Raw genomic sequence first — 17,794 nt, forward strand, 5'->3', positions numbered from 1 at the left:
AATCCATCACAAACTTTAACCTAAAATAAAAGTGCAAAATCAAAGAACAATAAAGTTCAAACCTACAAACTCAAAACTATTCAAAAAAAAGTGTATTACACCAAGATGACAATGGAATTATCAGAACAACACCTCAACCAGGCCCTTTCACAACTTAGACAGGTGCCAAGCTTTGACGGATCAACGGATCAACTAAACGCCTTCATTAAAAGGATAGATTACATCCTACACCTGTATCCAACCCGAGATGTTAGACAACATAGCATCTTATACGGAGCCATCGAATTGCAAGTCACAGGAGATGCTCAGAGAATATCACAAAGGACAGCAGCCAACACTTGGCAGGAGCTGAGAAACGCATTGATTGAAGAATACAAAGTGCAGACACCATTTGAAGAACTCCTTCGACGCTTATACAACACGAATTACCAAGGAAACGTCCGTAAGTTCATCGAGGAGCTCGAGAATAAATCTTTTGTTATATTAAATAAGTTAGCACTAGAAAATATACCTAGCAATACAACCCTTTATACAAATGCTATGAATAACACAATCAAAGATGTTATTACAAAAAAATTACCAGATAGGCTTTTCATGATGTTAGCCAGACACGACATTACGTCGACACAAAAACTAAAGCAAGTAGCTCAAAGAGAGGGATTATATGAAAATAGCTTTACTGAAAAACCTAAAAATAATAATGTTCAGGGAAATCCAAATAACAATCGTAGGAACATGGGAAATTATCAGCAAAATGCTAACCCAACCACCATTTCAAGTGGTTATTCCAACACAAATCAGAGTTATCACGCACAAAATAAACAGCACAATAAGTCCGAAGACAATCAGAAAGCTCACCACGAGTTCCAACAGAAATTAAGTCAAGGTAGATACCAAAATCCCTTAAACTACCAAAATCAGTCCCATTCACGCTTGAATGCACCAAACCCTCCGACTAAACGTCAAAGAGATAGTAACAGTGGGCAGATGAAAATGGATACATCCGAAAATTTTCATCAGCAAGCCTCGGAACAAACAGAAGAAATCCATTCATAAAATTGATTATGAATGACGAAGTTCTAAAATGTGTCATCGACACAGGTTCAACCATTAATCTAATGAAAACTAACCGCTTAAATTTTCCAGTTTACAACGAAACATTAAAGGTTCACACCATAAATGGTGTTATTGAATTAAAACAAAGTATACGATTAGGAGCAAGCAAAATTTGTCCGAGCAAACAAAAATTCTATATTCACGACTTCTCAGAGCATTATGATGTTCTGATTGGGAGAGAATACCTTGAGGCATGTCAAGCAAAAATAGACTATGCACAAGGATCCGTAACCTTAGGAGAATTTAACTTTTGTTTTAGATATAACGACGAAGAGGTCGAAGAGGACATGACCGCACAAGAGTGCCTTGATCCACCCTCAACAGAGGACAGACCATTTAACTTCGCTATAAATAATGAATTAATAGAAAACAATGAGTTTAGGCTAGAGCACCTAAACTCAGAAGAAAAAGAAAAAATAAAAAAAGTTTTACATGAATTTCGTGATATCCAGTACCATGAAGGTGACAATTTGACTTTCACTAGTACAATTAAACACAAAATTCTAACAAAACATGAGGACCCAATTTACAAGCGTCCATACAAATATCCTCAAATATACGATGAGGAAGTAAATAAACAAATAAGCGATATGATAAAACAAAATATCATACGTAAATCCAAATCCCCTTACTGCTCACCAGTAATAATCGTTCCAAAGAAAAACGATGCATCTGGAAAGCAAAAATTCCGGTTAGTCATAGATTACCGCAATCTCAATGAACTAACTATTAATGATAAATACCCTATCCCGATCATGGATGAAATATTAGACAAACTTGGAAAATGTCAATATTTCACAACCATTGATCTAGCCAAAGGCTTTCACCAAATCCAAATGGATCCTGGTTCAATACCCAAGACCGCATTTTCGACTAAACATGGCCATTACGAGTACACTCGCATGCCATTTGGTCTTAAGAATGCACCTGCAACGTTCCAACGTTGTATGAACAATCTCTTAGAAGATTTAATTTTTAAGGATTGTCTGGTCTACTTAGACGACATTATTATTTTTTCCACTTCATTGGAGGAACACATTTTGTCGCTACAAAAGGTATTTAAGAAGCTTAGAGAAGCTAACTTAAAACTACAGTTGGATAAATGCGAGTTTATGAGAAAAGAAACTGAATTTCTCGGTCACATCATCACAACTGAGGGTATAAAACCAAATCCCAACAAGATACAAGCAATTGTCAAATTCCCAATTCCAAAAACCCCAAAAGAAATTAAATCATTTCTAGGATTATGTGGTTTCTATAGGAAATTTATACCAAATTTCGCTAATATAGTAAAACCATTAACACTTAAATTAAAAAAGGGAGCAAAAATCAATATAAAAGACAGAGACTACGAACTAGCGTTTGAAAAGCTAAAAGTACTCATAACATCCGACCCAATTTTAATATACCCTAACTTCGAAAAACCATTTTCATTAACTACAGACGCGAGTAATATGGCAATAGGGGCCGTCCTTTCGCAAGAGCATAAGCCTATATGCTATGCAAGTAGAACTCTCAACGAGCATGAGTTAAATTATTCAACGATTGAAAAAGAATTATTAGCAATCGTTTGGGCCACTAAATACTTTAGGTCCTATCTCTTTGGTCGACAATTTCAAATCCTTAGTGATCACAGACCACTCGTCTGGTTAAATAATATGAAAGAACCTAACATGAAATTACAAAGGTGGAAGATCAAGCTAAATGAGTTTGATTTCCAAATTAAATACGTCCCAGGAAAAGAAAATTATGTGGCAGATGCTCTGTCCAGAATTCAATTAAACGAAAACTTCTTAGGCGAAGATACAATTAGCACAAGAGCAACAATACATAGTGCTCAAGAAGACAACAGTAACCATTTACAAATCACAGAAAGACCACTTAATTATTATAATCGACAAATAGAATTTGAAAAAGGAACCGAGAACGAAACAAAAGTTACGAATTACTTTCACAAAACCAACATAAAAATTACGTACAAAGACATGACTAATACGCATGCCAAAGAATTAATAACAGAATACTTATGCACAAAGAAAAGTGTGCTATACTTCCACAACGAAGCAGATTTTCCAATTTTTCAAGAAGCCTACTTAGAAATAATAAGTCCAAATAATTCAACAAAGGCAATGAAAACTAGTACAAAATTAATAGACCTTCAAACATACGCAGAATTCAAAGAATTAATATTAAAAAAGCACAAAGAATTATTACATCCAGGAATTGAAAAAACTATTAATTGGTTCAAAGCAACCCACTATTTCCCAGATTATCAAAATTTAATTCAAAATCTAATAAATGAATGTGAGATTTGCAACATCGCAAAAACAGAACACAGAGATACAAAATTAACTTTCGAAATAACTCCGGAAATCGCTAATATCCGAGAAAAATATGTAATGGATTTTTACATAGTAGGAGATAAACAATTTTTATCTTGCATTGATATCTATTCAAAATTTGCATCATTAATAGAAATAAAAAGTAGAGACTGGCTAGAAACCAAACGAGCTATATTACAAGTGTTCAACCAAATGGGTAAACCCATCGAAATAAAGGCAGACAAAGACTCAGCTTTTATGTGCACAGCTTTACAATTATGGCTAAAATCAGAAGCAGTAAATATTAATATAACCACTAGTAAAAATGGTATATCCGACGTAGAACGATTTCATAAGACAGTTAACGAAAAACTAAGAATCATTAACAGCGACTCAGACGTCGAAAATAAACTTACAAAATTTGAAACTATACTCTACACGTACAATCATAAAACAAAGCACAAAACGACTAACAGAACACCAGCGGACATATTCATATATGCAGGTACACCAGAGTATGACACTCAAGCTAATAAAGAAAAACTAATAAATAATCTCAACAAAAAACGAACAAATTATGAAATTGACACTAGATACAAACACTCACCGTTAGTTAAATCAAAGACGACAACCCCGTTCAAGAAAACAGGAGAACTAAGACAAATCGACGACAAACATTTTGAGGAAACTAACAGAGGCAGGAAAATAACACATTACAAAACCAAATTCAAAAAGAAAAAGAAGACTAATCAAAGCAAATATAACAATTACAGGTCAACAACAGACAGCGATCAAAACATACAAGCACCAGCTTAAATTAATTATTATAATATTACTATCAATAACTGTAAACTATATAAATGCACAGAGTATTGAAATTAATCCTATCAAAGCCCATAACGGATATCTCATATTTAAAACAGGAACCATAGACATTCCGACAGATTACGAATTCCACTGTTTAACGGTTAATATAACAAAAACCGAAGAAACTTTTAACAATTTAATTGAACAAAGTAAAGAATTCAATAACCTTATACAAATCGAATACCTAGTAGAAAAATTAAACAGAGAAATAAACGGCTTAAAAATAGCCAAACGCAGCAAAAGAGGTTTAGTTAACATAGTAGGAACAGCATATAAATACTTATTTGGAACATTAGATCAAGAAGACAAAGCAGAAATTGAACAAAAAATAAGCAACTTAGCAGAAAACAGCGTCCAGGTTAACGAATTAAATTATATAATAGAAGCTATAAACAAAGGAATAGAAATCATGAACGAACTAGATCAAGAGAAACAAAAAGGAAAGAAATTAGATATCCTTATATTTAACTTACAACACTTTACAGAATATATAGAAGACATTGAGATGGGAATGCAGCTCACAAGATTAGGAATTTTTAACCCAAAATTACTAAAACATGACTATTTGTTGCATGTTAATTCTGAGAAATTGTTGAATACAAAAACTTCCACTTGGTTTAAATCAGATACAAACGAAATACTGATAATATCCCATATTCCTCGAGAAATAATAAAAAGCCCGGTATTCGAAATAATTCCATACCCGGATGAAAATAATAATATTTTGACAGAAATAGCTCATGAAAAATATTTTACCCAAGATAAAAAAGTTTATAGCAGAGAAACAAAAAAATTAATTAATAATGAATGTTTAACAGGAATTTTAAACCAAATAACATCAGAATGTAGTTATACTAAAATTTTGCAAAATTTTCAAATCAACTACATAGAACCAAATATAATTTTAACTTGGAATTTACCAAAAACTATATTAAACCATAATTGTATAAATAACGAAATAACAATAGAAGGAAACAATATAATAAAAATCTTTAATTGTTCATTGCAAATTAATGAAATTTCAATTTCAAACAATATGTTAGATTATACTCAAAGCATTTACGTAAGCAATGATGTTATAAAATTAGAACCACTTTCGTTTGTACAAACGAAACAAATTATAAATGCACATACAAAATTTAACAATGTATTCCAGATAATTACAATAACCATATTTGTAATCATATTAATAAGTTTAACACTGTATTTGACATATAAGTTCAAAAGCATACCTAAGAAATTAATTATAAAATATAAAAAACCCAAAGTAGAAGAAACACCTACAATAATAGGAGATATACCAATTGTAAAAGAAGAAAATGTTACACTATATCCAAACTTAAACACCTGAGGACAGGCACTTTTCTAATGGTTGGGGGAGTGACATATCCATAGTCGCACCCACCCTTTAACATAACTTAGCACATAAGCATAAGCACAATTATAAACATTTCTAATATTGTAAACAAAGAGCCTGGTGATAACATCGACATTGGTCAAGATCAAACTGTCCCCCTTTGGTAGACATAAACAATTCACCCTAAATATCACGCCACTGTCAATGTTCCCATCAGAGTACTATCCCACGCATAATTGCTGACGCAGCTCAAACTTCACTCAATTTTGACTCAAACTCTCTCAAAGCGAAGTTTGCTAAGCGACCGCAACAGTTAGATAAATCAGTTCATATTCGGGAAGCAAATCTGAATGTACTCAACAAAAGTAGCCGTTAAGTGAAAATAATAAATTGAAATATATTTTTTTATAGTAACCTAACGTGCAAAACTTAATTATATATATATATATATATATATATATATATATATATATATGCATATTGTAAATTACATGTAAACATTTTTTGACTGTCCTAGAATGAAAATAAAAACACAGCACACACACAAGGTAGAAACTCGCTCGTTAATCGACATGGAGAGTGCGATGAAAAGCTCTCAAAAGTCTATAAAACAATTCTCAAAATCATTTCTAGGCAGCTATGCCAAAAAACAAAATATATATATATATATATATATATATATAAAATACAAAAAAGCGAAGAACTAAGCAGCAAAAGTTGAATAAACAAACATATGCTAAACTTTGCTGGCCCAAAGTGCAGTCAGCTAGTAAATTTTTTATGTTGTAAGTCGCAAAACCGAAAGCCAGAAATGGTAAAAAAAAAAAAAACGAACTTTGATGCAAGTCGCTTTTTGCAATCGGCCCAAAGGCAAAATGTGCAGAATTCGAAGCTGCGGCGAGTTTTTGGGCGCTTTGTTGAAAACGATTGCGGATCGGTTATTATATAGTACGAGATACGATATGTACATGTTGTGTACGAGAGTAAGTGACAAAAAAAAACAAAACAAAACAAAACAAAAAACCAAAACAGCTTTAAGCGTACTGTTGAATTTTTTCTAGCATTTTCCCTGTTAACGTTCGTTATGCGTAGAAGAACATGCTTTATACAAATATTATTTGTAGTGCTCTATTGTTAAAAAGAAACTCAATGACAACTTCATGCACAACAACAACAACAAGAACAACAACAACAACATTGGTAAACCGGATCAACAACAGCAACAACCAGAAGAAATGCGTCCTTGTAACAAAAATCAATTTCAGTCAATTAGAAAACACAAAGAAAAACAAAACATAGGAAAACAAAATACAAAGAAAAGAAAGAAATGTTACAGCAACAACATAATGAGCAACATAAATAAAGACAACAAGCACATTTTTTTAAAACAAAACAAAAATAAAAACCAAAATCGAAACATTTTTCATTATTTTTCTACTGAAGGCGTCGTCAATACAAAAATATGAGCGAGAGAGACAAACTTGACGGCGCAGGCGCAAAAGCTTTAAATTGAACATAATAAAACAAAACGAGTCTCTTTTTTATATATACATATAAAGAGAGAGAGAGAGAGAGAGCTATAGAGAGCAAGAGAGTGCGAGGAAAGTAGAAAGAAAACGTGTATAAATCAAATACATAAGTATGCCGTAAAAGATTTTTTAAACAAAATAAAAACTTAAATAAATACACAATACTTTAAGCTAAACGCCGTTTTTTGAGTCGAAAGTCAATTTGTGGTTCGCGCCGGAAATGAGAACACGCAAAGACGTAAAGTAATATGTAAAATAGTTTTAAAAGCGTGGAAGAAACAATTACGAAAAGACATCAAAGAGTCAAAGTTTGATAGCTACTTATATATACGACTTACTTTCCTGTTCTTTTGTCTCTCTTATTATTATTATGATTATTATTATATATTGTCTTATATAAACATATCAGTTCTTATTATGTGTATGAGTAAAACGACAACAAAATACGAGCTAACGTTTACGATAATGAAATACAATTTAACTAATGTCTAATGCTAACGACGATGTTTCTTTTTACCATGCAACACAGACACAACACGAACACACGCATACACATGCAAGCACCTACATTGAGAAGCGCATAGAAAGGCGCAAGAGTTGCGCTTTAACATGATGTGAGCCTTGTACACTTTGACATGCTTTTATATGGTAGCAATCAATTACTTACGTACATCAGACATTTCTATCTTCAGTTTATTTTTATAGACATACATATGTACATACACCACAGCACACAACACACACCAACACACACCCGCACACCCACATACTTGGTAAAGAATTGCATACAAAGGAACCTACATACGAACGATCACTTGACTATTTTTGCTATAAGTAAGAAATTCCCCCCAGGAATATGTCAGTTTGCAGTTGGTACTCCTACTGACAAAAACACCTTTACTATATTGACAATATCTCTTATATATTTTACACTATACTATATGAAAAAAAAAACTAAAAAACCAAAAAAAAAAAACAAAAAATTATATATTAATATATACAAGAAAACAAATAAAAAAAATATGAAATACAAGAAAAAATGTTTAAGGTAAAGATAATGACAAAGGACGGCAGTGAAGTTAAAATTGTATTTACAAATGCGTAACCAGCAAAAATGAAATCATTTTAATACTTTATACACGATACAACTCGAAGGAATATTGAGAAAATATGAACAAAACAAAATTAAATAAGAAACCCCCAAAATTCAACAGAAGACAGAAAGAACAGGACAAAATGAAGATACATTTATATAAAGCGCGATAATAAAGCGTACAGTTTGTAAGTATTCTACTAAGTAAGTAAAAGTAATTAAGTGGGCGCGTGCGATGAATGGAAAATCAATTAAACACACACACACACACACTCACATGCTCGTTAGCTCGTTGTGTGTGGCATCTATAAGAAAATGGCGGGCACGCACACACTCACACACACACACACACACACTTTGAGCGCGAATACTTTAAAAATTAGTCTAGGTACTAAGTCCCAGCAGGACACATTGGGCATCGAGTGATTCAGCAGAAGCAAGGCCAGTGTGTGTATATATATATATATATATACATATATATATATATGTGCAAGACAGTGTAATAGCTATGAGAAAACTGGTAACATACACTTACAGCAAACTATACAAGGTAAAAATTATAATAACAAGAACAAGTTTAAGACAAAAAGGTGCGCAAGCCATACACATAAATAGAAAGCATAACGAGAATTTAAATGAATACAAAAACAAAATAAAATTAATAAAAGGAAAAACAATTTTTTCATTTCTATAAAGAAATCCGGTAACGAATTTGTATATTTACTACAAGAAATACAAAAATTATATATATATGTATATGCATATATATTGATAAGTATAAAACAAAAATTAAACCAAAACGGCAAAGAAAAACCTTCATACGACCGCAAATATGCCCATATATACATATACAAAGATGTATATATATATATATATACATATATATATGTATGTCATATACCATATATATATATATATATATATATATATATATATATAGTAGTTATATAACCAAGAACAACAAATAAACATATAGTTAAATTCAATAATGTTAAGCATATGATGAAACAGACGACAGGGGCGCGAGGCCGACGGTTAAAGTAATTCAATTATTTATAAGAACCCTTGGAAAAATAATTAAAACACACACACGGAAAATACGGCCATTTACAACACTTAAAAAACAGGATCATTCAGAAATTGCAATTATTGCCCTTTTCAACACTCACACAAAGTCCCACACACACACACACACACTCACATACTTACACTTAAGCAGAAACAGAAAATTGTAAAACTTTACAACACTCACTCACAGTCCCACACTCACAAACACACACACACACACACAGAGAATATCAAGAAGAAAATATGTATTCAAACGTTTAGCAAGAACATTTACAACTTACAACCTACCCCTCCACCCCCTTCCCCTCCCCAATTAACTGAAAATTGATAATGTCAAAAAATCAGATCACATTGTTCGGTTTGATGAGTACATAGAGCATGTTATAGGGTGGTGGCAGGCCTGAGAAGGGATTCCAATGAGCTGGTTAAAATCGGCATAAGCATAAGGACATCAAATATGCATGCGTATATATATATATACATATATATAAATATAAACTATAATGAAACATGATTTTAAAACGAATGGAAAATTTAAATAATGGCATTATAAGTTTAAGATAATGGTACATAAGTTTAAAAAACAATGGCAAAAGAAATCGCTCTAGAGCAACAAAAAAAATATATATATAATACAAATTATAATGAAATAACTGAAGAAATAAATAAATTAATTCATAATGATTAATAAACAAATATGAACATTGTTCAAAAACATAAAACGCCGCACTTGTGTTTTCTTTCTGGTCAATTCGGGCTAATGGTTTTTTTTTTCAGGAAATATCCGATAGGAAATGGTTCTCTCCTTAATACTAGCAGCTAACACCCGGCTTTGCCCGAGCTTTAAGCACTTAAACATTTCAATAGGGAATATATATAACGGAGGGAATTCTAACACAGGATCACCATCAGGAAACTCCTGTAAGATATATTGAAACACCCAAATTTATTGAAATTTACCTAAAGAAAACATAACAAAACTCTGAAATATGCAGTACAAAAGAGTAATACGCTTAAAGTTCGAGCTCAACTCGACTTTTTAGACTTCTTGGCCAGCTGTTTGTCATCCCACCACTTGGCATACCATCTGGCGCTCCGCTCGGCGCTGCTGTCCGGATCATAGAGTGGCACATAGTCCATGTGTATAGAGGCGCGCAGGCGATTGTACATGAGCATGGAGGAGGTGAACGATGCAATGGCGCGTGGCGAGTAGCGTAGGCGATATTTGGTATAGGGATAGGCCACACGCACCACAAACTCCAGCAGAAAGGCCAGGAAGAAGAACAGAAAGTGTGGCATATACCACCAGCTGGTCTTCACCTTGAAACGTTCGCCCAGCAGCGCCATCTTTTGCACAAAGCGCGAAACATCGTTAATGCCCGTGTCGTCGGTCACAAAGACAGGCAATCCATTAACCGCCTTGCTGGACACCTTGAGCGCCTTGTAGGCACAGATATGACCCCAGGCCACGTTGCCAGCATAGACCAGCTGCTGCTTGCCGCCCACGCCCGCAATTCTCGGAAAGATCCAATCGCGCCGTGACAAATAATCAAAGATGTTGGTTATAAAATGCGAATCACATTCGCCATAGGTAAGCGGTGCGCGTATCGCACTGGTCGCCAGATAGTCTGTGAATGAATATGATAATTATAAATGTACAAGAGCGTAGAGCAGAGTCGGACTTACCCAGCTGATTCTGCAGCGGCGCTCCATTAGAGCTGAGCACAATGTTCTCTGCGCGCAGTTTGCTGGATGCATAGCCCGCAATTAGGAACTCGCCGTCCTGTTCCCAGAGCCTGGAGCTGTCCAGCGTGGGCGTGTCCGTTTTTGACTCTGTGGAATTGATGACAGCCGAGAAGGTGCTGCGCCCCTTAAAAGGCACAAAGCACACCGAGGTGCAGCTGCTGTAGACCAAACGCTTCACATTGTTCTGTATGCACAAATCCACGACAGCTCGGGTGCCTACGAGAGCAAGACATACATATATACATATGTGTTTATAAATATGATTTGATTATAATGCGAGCGCACCCACCGTTTATGTTTACACGCTCCAGTTCATCATAGTTGGGCGGATATTCGATTTGAACCGATGCAGCGCAGTGAAAGACGCCATCAACTCCGGCAAAGATTTTGTTTAGGGTCTCACGTTCGCCGCCAATGTCCGCCACAAAGGTGCGCAACATCGGCGTCTCCGGATGTCCGATATTATTGCTGTACGGCACAATGTCCAGCGAGCGTATCTCCTTGATGCCCAGCTGCTTGCGCTGCTCCAGCAACAGCTTGATTAGATGCTGACCCAGAAAGCCGCTGCCGCCCGTTACGAGCACTACTTCGCCCTCGCTGCTGCCCATTGCGTCTAATGTCTCGAAACTGAACTCTTTCAAATTGCTGCAAAGAAACGGACAAGGAAAATGGTTTCAGAGACAACAAAGTGCACTGGTCATAAAAAACGCAACAACTGAAGCGCAAGCCTCATAAAAAATAAACACTCTGCTTCAATTACCAGAGAAGCCTCCACATGCAGCCTTATAGCCAAAGTAGCTAGCCATGGCTCGCAGAGAGACCTTCGTCGGGGGTCACCAAAGCTGTTTTGAATGACTTGGCGTTTTTATAGCGCATGGCTTACGTGCGGCTCTGTTATGATGAAGAAAAAGCTCAACGATAACCAGATCGCAGCTACTACAAATTTCTACATACATATCTAATTATAATTAAATATATACACTAGATACAATTTCAAAGCGTAAGCAGTAGCCGTTAAATTGTCTAAGTGAACCAGAACCGGAACAGGAACCGGAACAGGAACTGGATTTGAACCACAGGCTTCTATTGAAAATGGCTGCCAATCGCAAAGAAAATTATCGGTGGTTCAATTTATGGTACGAACCAGCTCCGTGCCTTTCTCTATAGTTCATGAACCTGGTTTGTCACATTCTTGAAGCTAGGCTTTGGTTCAAAACATTTTCTAATTATGTAATTATAAAATAATTATACAATAATTATTATAACAAAATACCCGCTATAATGGATGTGTGCCCAAAAATGTTTAAATGAACTCTATATTATTTTTGGAACTAACTTGCAAAGCTTTTATGTTTAAACCAAAAACTTTTGAAAATTATATGGCCTAAAGCGAGTTTCGGATTAGCTTTGGAGAGTTAGTTAGATTTACGGTTCGGTTCATAGGAATCCCGTTTTGAACCGGTTCGATATACTTGACATTATAAAAGCTGAACTTCTGAGTAGCTCTTTAAGCTTGATAATTTATAGCTGCATTGCTAACAATTGCAATAATTGTTAATGCATTTTTAAATACGTTATTTTCGCAATAATAATAGCATTGAAATTGTTGCTACTTTCAAAGTTTTGTTTGTGCTTTTCTTTAAACTTCCTCTTTCTGTGTTACTTGGCCATGGTCACATTATTCAACACCTTTTGGCCAGCAGCCGCAGCAGCAGCAGAGGCAGAGGCAGCGGCAGAGGCAAAAGACACACAAATCACAACAGCCAGAAAGAGCAACTGCCTCGGACTTGACGCTGGGCTAGCCGCGATTACCACACAACATCAGCGACAGCGACAACGACAACAACCAAAAAGCCAAACTAGCATCAAAATAATAAATGCGAACTGGTTTCCGCGTCTATTACAACATGCATGCATCAAATGGTTGAGCACGTTGACTGCCGTTTAAGCTGTCCGTTTGGACATTGGGCTCTTGATTGTTGCTGTTGGCCACTTAAATTGCATTTGAACCGTGCACCGTTGCATTAACAATTCGCGAATAACCGTCAATAACGTCCTGAACTTACCACAAAAACAAACTTGTATTTTTTCCGCTGTTGCAAACGGTTGGCTTTGCTTGCCGCTTTATAACTGTTTGATGGCTTGAGCACAAACGGGCTAAGGCGAACTGGCGGCGTTGCCACTTGTTAAACGGAATTTATCGATAGGCAGCACAGAGTCGATCGGTGATCGCGAGTAATTTTATTAATCGTAACAATGGTGCGCGCAAATTTAAATTTATTATGCACCATATTGGTAAAATTCAAATTTTATTCAACAACAATTAAATGAATATGGACATTAAATAGGCTTAGAGATTACGTAAATAGTTTCATCTTCTTTAAATTTCCATACGAATCATGTTAATTACACAGGCATAGTTACAATATTCAATAAGTACATTGGTAATTGTTTTCGTTGCATCCCTCATCATTTATATAAATATAAAGTAAACGAGAAGTAAAAGGCCGTTGATACAAATGACTTTGGATTAGATTAGGCGCACTTAATTATTACACAACACATACATACATGGAATACAAAATGGTGTTTAGTATAATTAAAAATTCTGTTCACATTTCGGTTTGGTTTATTACAACATTATTCTGTAAATATTAATGTTCATGTTCAGTTAAATCGTAAGGTTAATAATGTATGTATGCACGTTATATATATATATATATATATTTATATATATCAATCTGTTAAGTACTAACTGACTTGCCACACTTCTTTTGCATTTGTTAACATAAATATATATAGATATATCTATATCTCTATATCTATATCATTATAATATTAATGTACGCACTAACGCCGCACTAACTATAAATATTCATTATTAATTATCTAGCAATTTCATTTAGTTACATATACAAAACACAGTAAATTTTCATTCTATTGCATTTAGATGCATAATTGGAGTGACATGAAGCAATGAAAACAAATTCTATACTTATAAATTGTCGCGCAATGAACAATATGAATGTTGATTGTGTATATTAAACTAGTTAGGTGTATATAACTCTATATATATATGTCTGTATATATATATATATATATGTGTGTATATAGTAGGTATTACGTTATGCGGTCACAAAGCGCAACTCTTTAACTAACATTATTTACTTTAGCTATTACAAGTACATTTTCTTTATCAGCTATTATTGTTGTTATTGTTTTGTTTTGCCAAATAACAGACACACACATATATCCTTTATCCTGTTCAGTACGAAAGTGCTGACGGTGAGCGCGAACCAACTGTGAAATCCTTGTACACCGAAAACACGGATATCTGCGAATCAAAGATAGAGCAAAAGCAATATTAGAAATAGTTCAAAAACTACGTATATAGTATAATTTGTATATTGGTCAGTTTAATTGGCAACTTGCGTCACAGTCAAGAACTGCATAATGATGTGGGCAAATTGCCAATAACCAAATTAAACTTGGCATATACGATTGGCAGCCCAAATTGGAACTGATCTAGATATGTGTTCCAATTAAAGCAAACAGCAAATGGCTTATCAGTTCAAGTACGTCCATTCGTTTACCTTGTCTTTCAGCTGCTGACACAGTTTCTGGCCATTCATCAGAAGCAGGAGCACATCGTTGAGCCATTGTACGCCGATTTCCGCTTGACGCGAGTCGAACTGCATTGTGCCCTGGTTGTTTAACAGCTGATAGACGGCAATGATGAGCTTGTGGCTTTGCAGATAAAAACTAACGGCCAAATCCTCGGGCAGGTTAGGCACAAGTGATTTCATATTGCGTCCCTTGATTAGCTCCTCAATTGGCTTCTTCTTCGGCACCAGCAGGCTATTGCGTCCACGCTGCAGCGCATCCAGAATGTTGCCTATCACATGGAGCACTTCATCGGAGGTTCTGCATAATCAGCGCGATTTATAAATAAACACATAGTCACATAAGCACAACTGCGAATAACAATAAACAGACTCACTTGAAGTGATAAGAGTCATCAACATCGTCAATGTGATTGATTGCCGTTTGTAGATGATTGGCGGCATCCTGAACTTGCTGCAGTTTCCACGGCGAGTCGTGCGTTATTGAGGTACGTTGCGTTTGGCTGGGCGCCTTGCACAGCTTAAAGCTAATATCCTGTGTGTGATAAGAGCCAAACATTTTGGAATTTTTCCAATTTTTCTGCATGATTACCAATGCTTACCGCCTGTGTTATCGCATCGCCCGTTAGGGTAAGCACCGCCTTCAGCTGATCGGGCGAAACGCTGAGTATAAACTTTTCAGTCTTCTTGCCCTCGTTATCGTACAGCGGCACGGGAAACCTATGGGCGCATTCCTGCAGGATGATGCCAACGGGGCGAGGGAGGGGAGGGGTATTGAGTAATTGAAACGCAAATAAGGACATTCTCTGCTTACCACAAGAATAGTTCGCAGTTGCTTTAATATCGCATGTACTTCCTGTCTCAGCACCCACTCGAATTCAATTTGCTGCAAGAATGTATTTATGTGAGTTTGCATGTGTGTGTGTGTGTGTATGAGGGGGCGTGCGTGTAATGCGGGTTTTTTGCGTGAGTGGGTGTGAGTGTGTGCGTTTTGCGATAGCGCCAGCGCCGTCGCCGTCGTTACCCCAAAAAGGAAAACACAAAGAACAACGGCACGTTTCATGTACAAATCAATAATATTGGCGAGTTCGCGCGAGATTTTTTTTTTGGGTGAGATAGAAAAAAACACAGACAATCAATAAACAATTAGCTATAACACACACACACACAGACACACACACACGCAGACATTGACACACACGCACACATTTCGCACGTTTGATTAATTGCAATGCATTTTGGGCGATTGGGCCGCTGTCATGGATTTTTAATTACGCACACATACCAAATTTAGAGCCTCCTCTCGCTCGGTGTCAACGACAAGCATTTTCATAGTGCTTTTGGCCTTCTTGCGCGCTGTTATGTATCTCCGTTTGGTTTTGTCAGCTAATGCTGCAGCACCCCCGTTAGTAGCAGCGACGCCAGCAAATTGCAATGAAAGCGCTGTAATGTTATCGGATATGTTGTGTTGTGTATATATATATATATATATATATATATACATATAGTATTTAACAACTGCTGCTGTTCATGAATGAACAAACAAAAACGAACGCATCTTTTTGAGCGATACACGATAGGTTTGTGTCATCGTGTGTCATCTCTAGCCGAGCTCACATTTGAATTTATTGTTTGTTTTTGTTTGTAATTTAACACATGCATAGTCTTCTTTATTTATAAGCAAAATGATTTAAGCGGCTTGTTAAATTATGGTTAATAACGTAAATTTAGCTAGTTTTAATAAACATTTGCACGATTGCAGCCCTGGCTTCTTGAAATTTCTATACAATGCTTGCTATCGATTAATCGCAGGCCTACGATAGTGCAAATGCGTCGTCATGCGAATGCTCAAATTGCGCGCGTAAAATTCAAACCGTCGCTTTAGTGCTGATAGTACTTACGTTTGCGTAGAGGCGGGGGTGTGGTCAGCACAGCCGTCTCCGGCACCGAGTTGAGCACATGGTGCTGAAATTGGCCGCTGCGCTGTCGATGAAGCGGCTGGAATGACCAATTTGTTGTCGGGCTGCAAATTAATAAAAGCATACAAACAGCACATTGTTATTTTTTTAACCAATTTTCGATATGATTGCACAAATAACAACAAACACGACAAAATTGCGTTTGCCTTATCATAGATTTGTATTTGATTTCGATTTGATTCAATGTGAAGTGCTAATTGCCATAATGCTTGTGTCGTTGTTGTTATTGTTATTGTTATTGTTATTGCTGTTATTCCGCCGAATGACTCATCGGAGCAGCTGTTGACGATAGCGCCCGGGCTTGGGTTTTTGGTTGCAAGTGAATCTACCCGTTTCGCTTGAACTGCATGGAAATCGGGGTTCCCACAGCGCGCGTGTCAGCACTTTGCTGGCATTGGCTTTTCGGCTAAAATTACAAAAGTGCTTATCAAGCAATGCTGAGGCGCACACACTCGCACACACACAATCAGACACAACACGCGCATAACTTTTTTTTTTTTTTTTAAATCCAAACAGTTTCGTTTTTTTTTTTTTATCGTGCTACTTTTTGTTTTTCCATTTGATAAGCCAATGTCAAGCGAAAATGAAATATCAGAATCTATTTAAGTATTTATGCGGCCATAAATTTTATGGACACGAAAAGTCGCGGCGGCGGCGTCTGCTTTAACACATTCTTAAGCTACCATAATGCCAAAACAAACACGGCTTTTATTGTTATGCCATATATGCATGTGCATGTATGTATGCATGTACATGTATGCATGTGTATGCATGTGTATGTGTGTACAAATAACGGTTCCCGCAAAGCTGTTTGCATTTACCTCTGCGGCATTTTAGTTAATATTTGACTATTATTATTATTATAATTAATATTATTATCAATTGTAAACACTTCACGACTATCACGAGACACGAGCGTTTTTATTTTTGAAATATGCAAAATTTGTCAGTGTGAGGGGGCGGCGTTGGCACATCTGCTGCGATCGGGCGGGCGTACGTAGCTCAACACTGGCAGCTAACGGCAAGCGCACACAAAAGCCACAGCCAAGCAACTGAACCGACTGCGCGGCGGTGGCCCCAAGAAAAACGCCGCCA

At 36.0% G+C, this 17,794-nt stretch overlaps 2 protein-coding genes across 3 annotated transcripts; both read right to left on the reverse strand.

Annotated features, from left to right (window-relative positions):
• Window positions 1-10,228: 10,228 nt before the first annotated feature.
• LOC6624633 (3 beta-hydroxysteroid dehydrogenase/Delta 5-->4-isomerase) lies at window positions 10,229-13,261 on the reverse strand. Of its 2 annotated transcripts, none has more exons than XM_015175409.3 (4): window positions 13,164-13,261; window positions 11,387-11,742; window positions 11,038-11,313; window positions 10,229-10,979 (listed from the first exon to the last, which is right to left on the reverse strand). In XM_015175409.3, exons 2-4 carry the CDS (start codon window positions 11,703-11,705, stop codon window positions 10,378-10,380), a joined length of 1,197 nt encoding a protein of 398 aa, XP_015030895.1. In that variant the 5' UTR covers window positions 11,706-11,742; window positions 13,164-13,261; the 3' UTR covers window positions 10,229-10,377. The 2 variants fall into 2 exon arrangements, with proteins under 2 accessions (XP_015030895.1, XP_002046613.2); XM_002046577.4 differs by lacking the exon at window positions 13,164-13,261 and adding an exon at window positions 11,858-11,933.
• Window positions 13,262-13,389: 128 nt separating this feature from the next.
• Window positions 13,390-17,546, reverse strand: rogdi (rogdi atypical leucine zipper). Its single transcript, XM_002046578.4, has 8 exons — window positions 17,521-17,546; window positions 16,622-16,743; window positions 16,006-16,163; window positions 15,535-15,606; window positions 15,323-15,454; window positions 15,098-15,255; window positions 14,691-15,021; window positions 13,390-14,431 (listed from the first exon to the last, which is right to left on the reverse strand). The coding sequence occupies exons 1-8, from the start codon at window positions 17,529-17,531 to the stop codon at window positions 14,363-14,365; spliced, it is 1,053 nt and encodes a 350-aa protein (XP_002046614.1). The 5' UTR covers window positions 17,532-17,546; the 3' UTR covers window positions 13,390-14,362.
• Between the last annotated feature and the right edge of the window lie 248 nt (window positions 17,547-17,794).

The sequence above is a fragment of the Drosophila virilis genome, chromosome 3 (assembly GCF_030788295.1).
Source record: "Drosophila virilis strain 15010-1051.87 chromosome 3, Dvir_AGI_RSII-ME, whole genome shotgun sequence".
NCBI lineage: Eukaryota > Metazoa > Arthropoda > Insecta > Diptera > Drosophilidae > Drosophila > Drosophila virilis.

Coding starts and splice junctions, on each gene's coding strand:
- rogdi (XM_002046578.4), bottom strand. Junction 16,164..16,621: donor ACCCCCGCCTCTACGCAAAC/GTAAGTACTATC, acceptor ATAACATTACAG/CGCTTTCATTGCAATTTGCT. Junction 15,022..15,097: donor GATGACTCTTATCACTTCAA/GTGAGTCTGTTT, acceptor CTGATTATGCAG/AACCTCCGATGAAGTGCTCC.
- LOC6624633 (XM_002046577.4), bottom strand. Junction 11,314..11,386: donor GGAGCGTGTAAACATAAACG/GTGGGTGCGCTC, acceptor TTGCTCTCGTAG/GCACCCGAGCTGTCGTGGAT. Junction 10,980..11,037: donor GCCGCTGCAGAATCAGCTGG/GTAAGTCCGACT, acceptor ATTCATTCACAG/ACTATCTGGCGACCAGTGCG.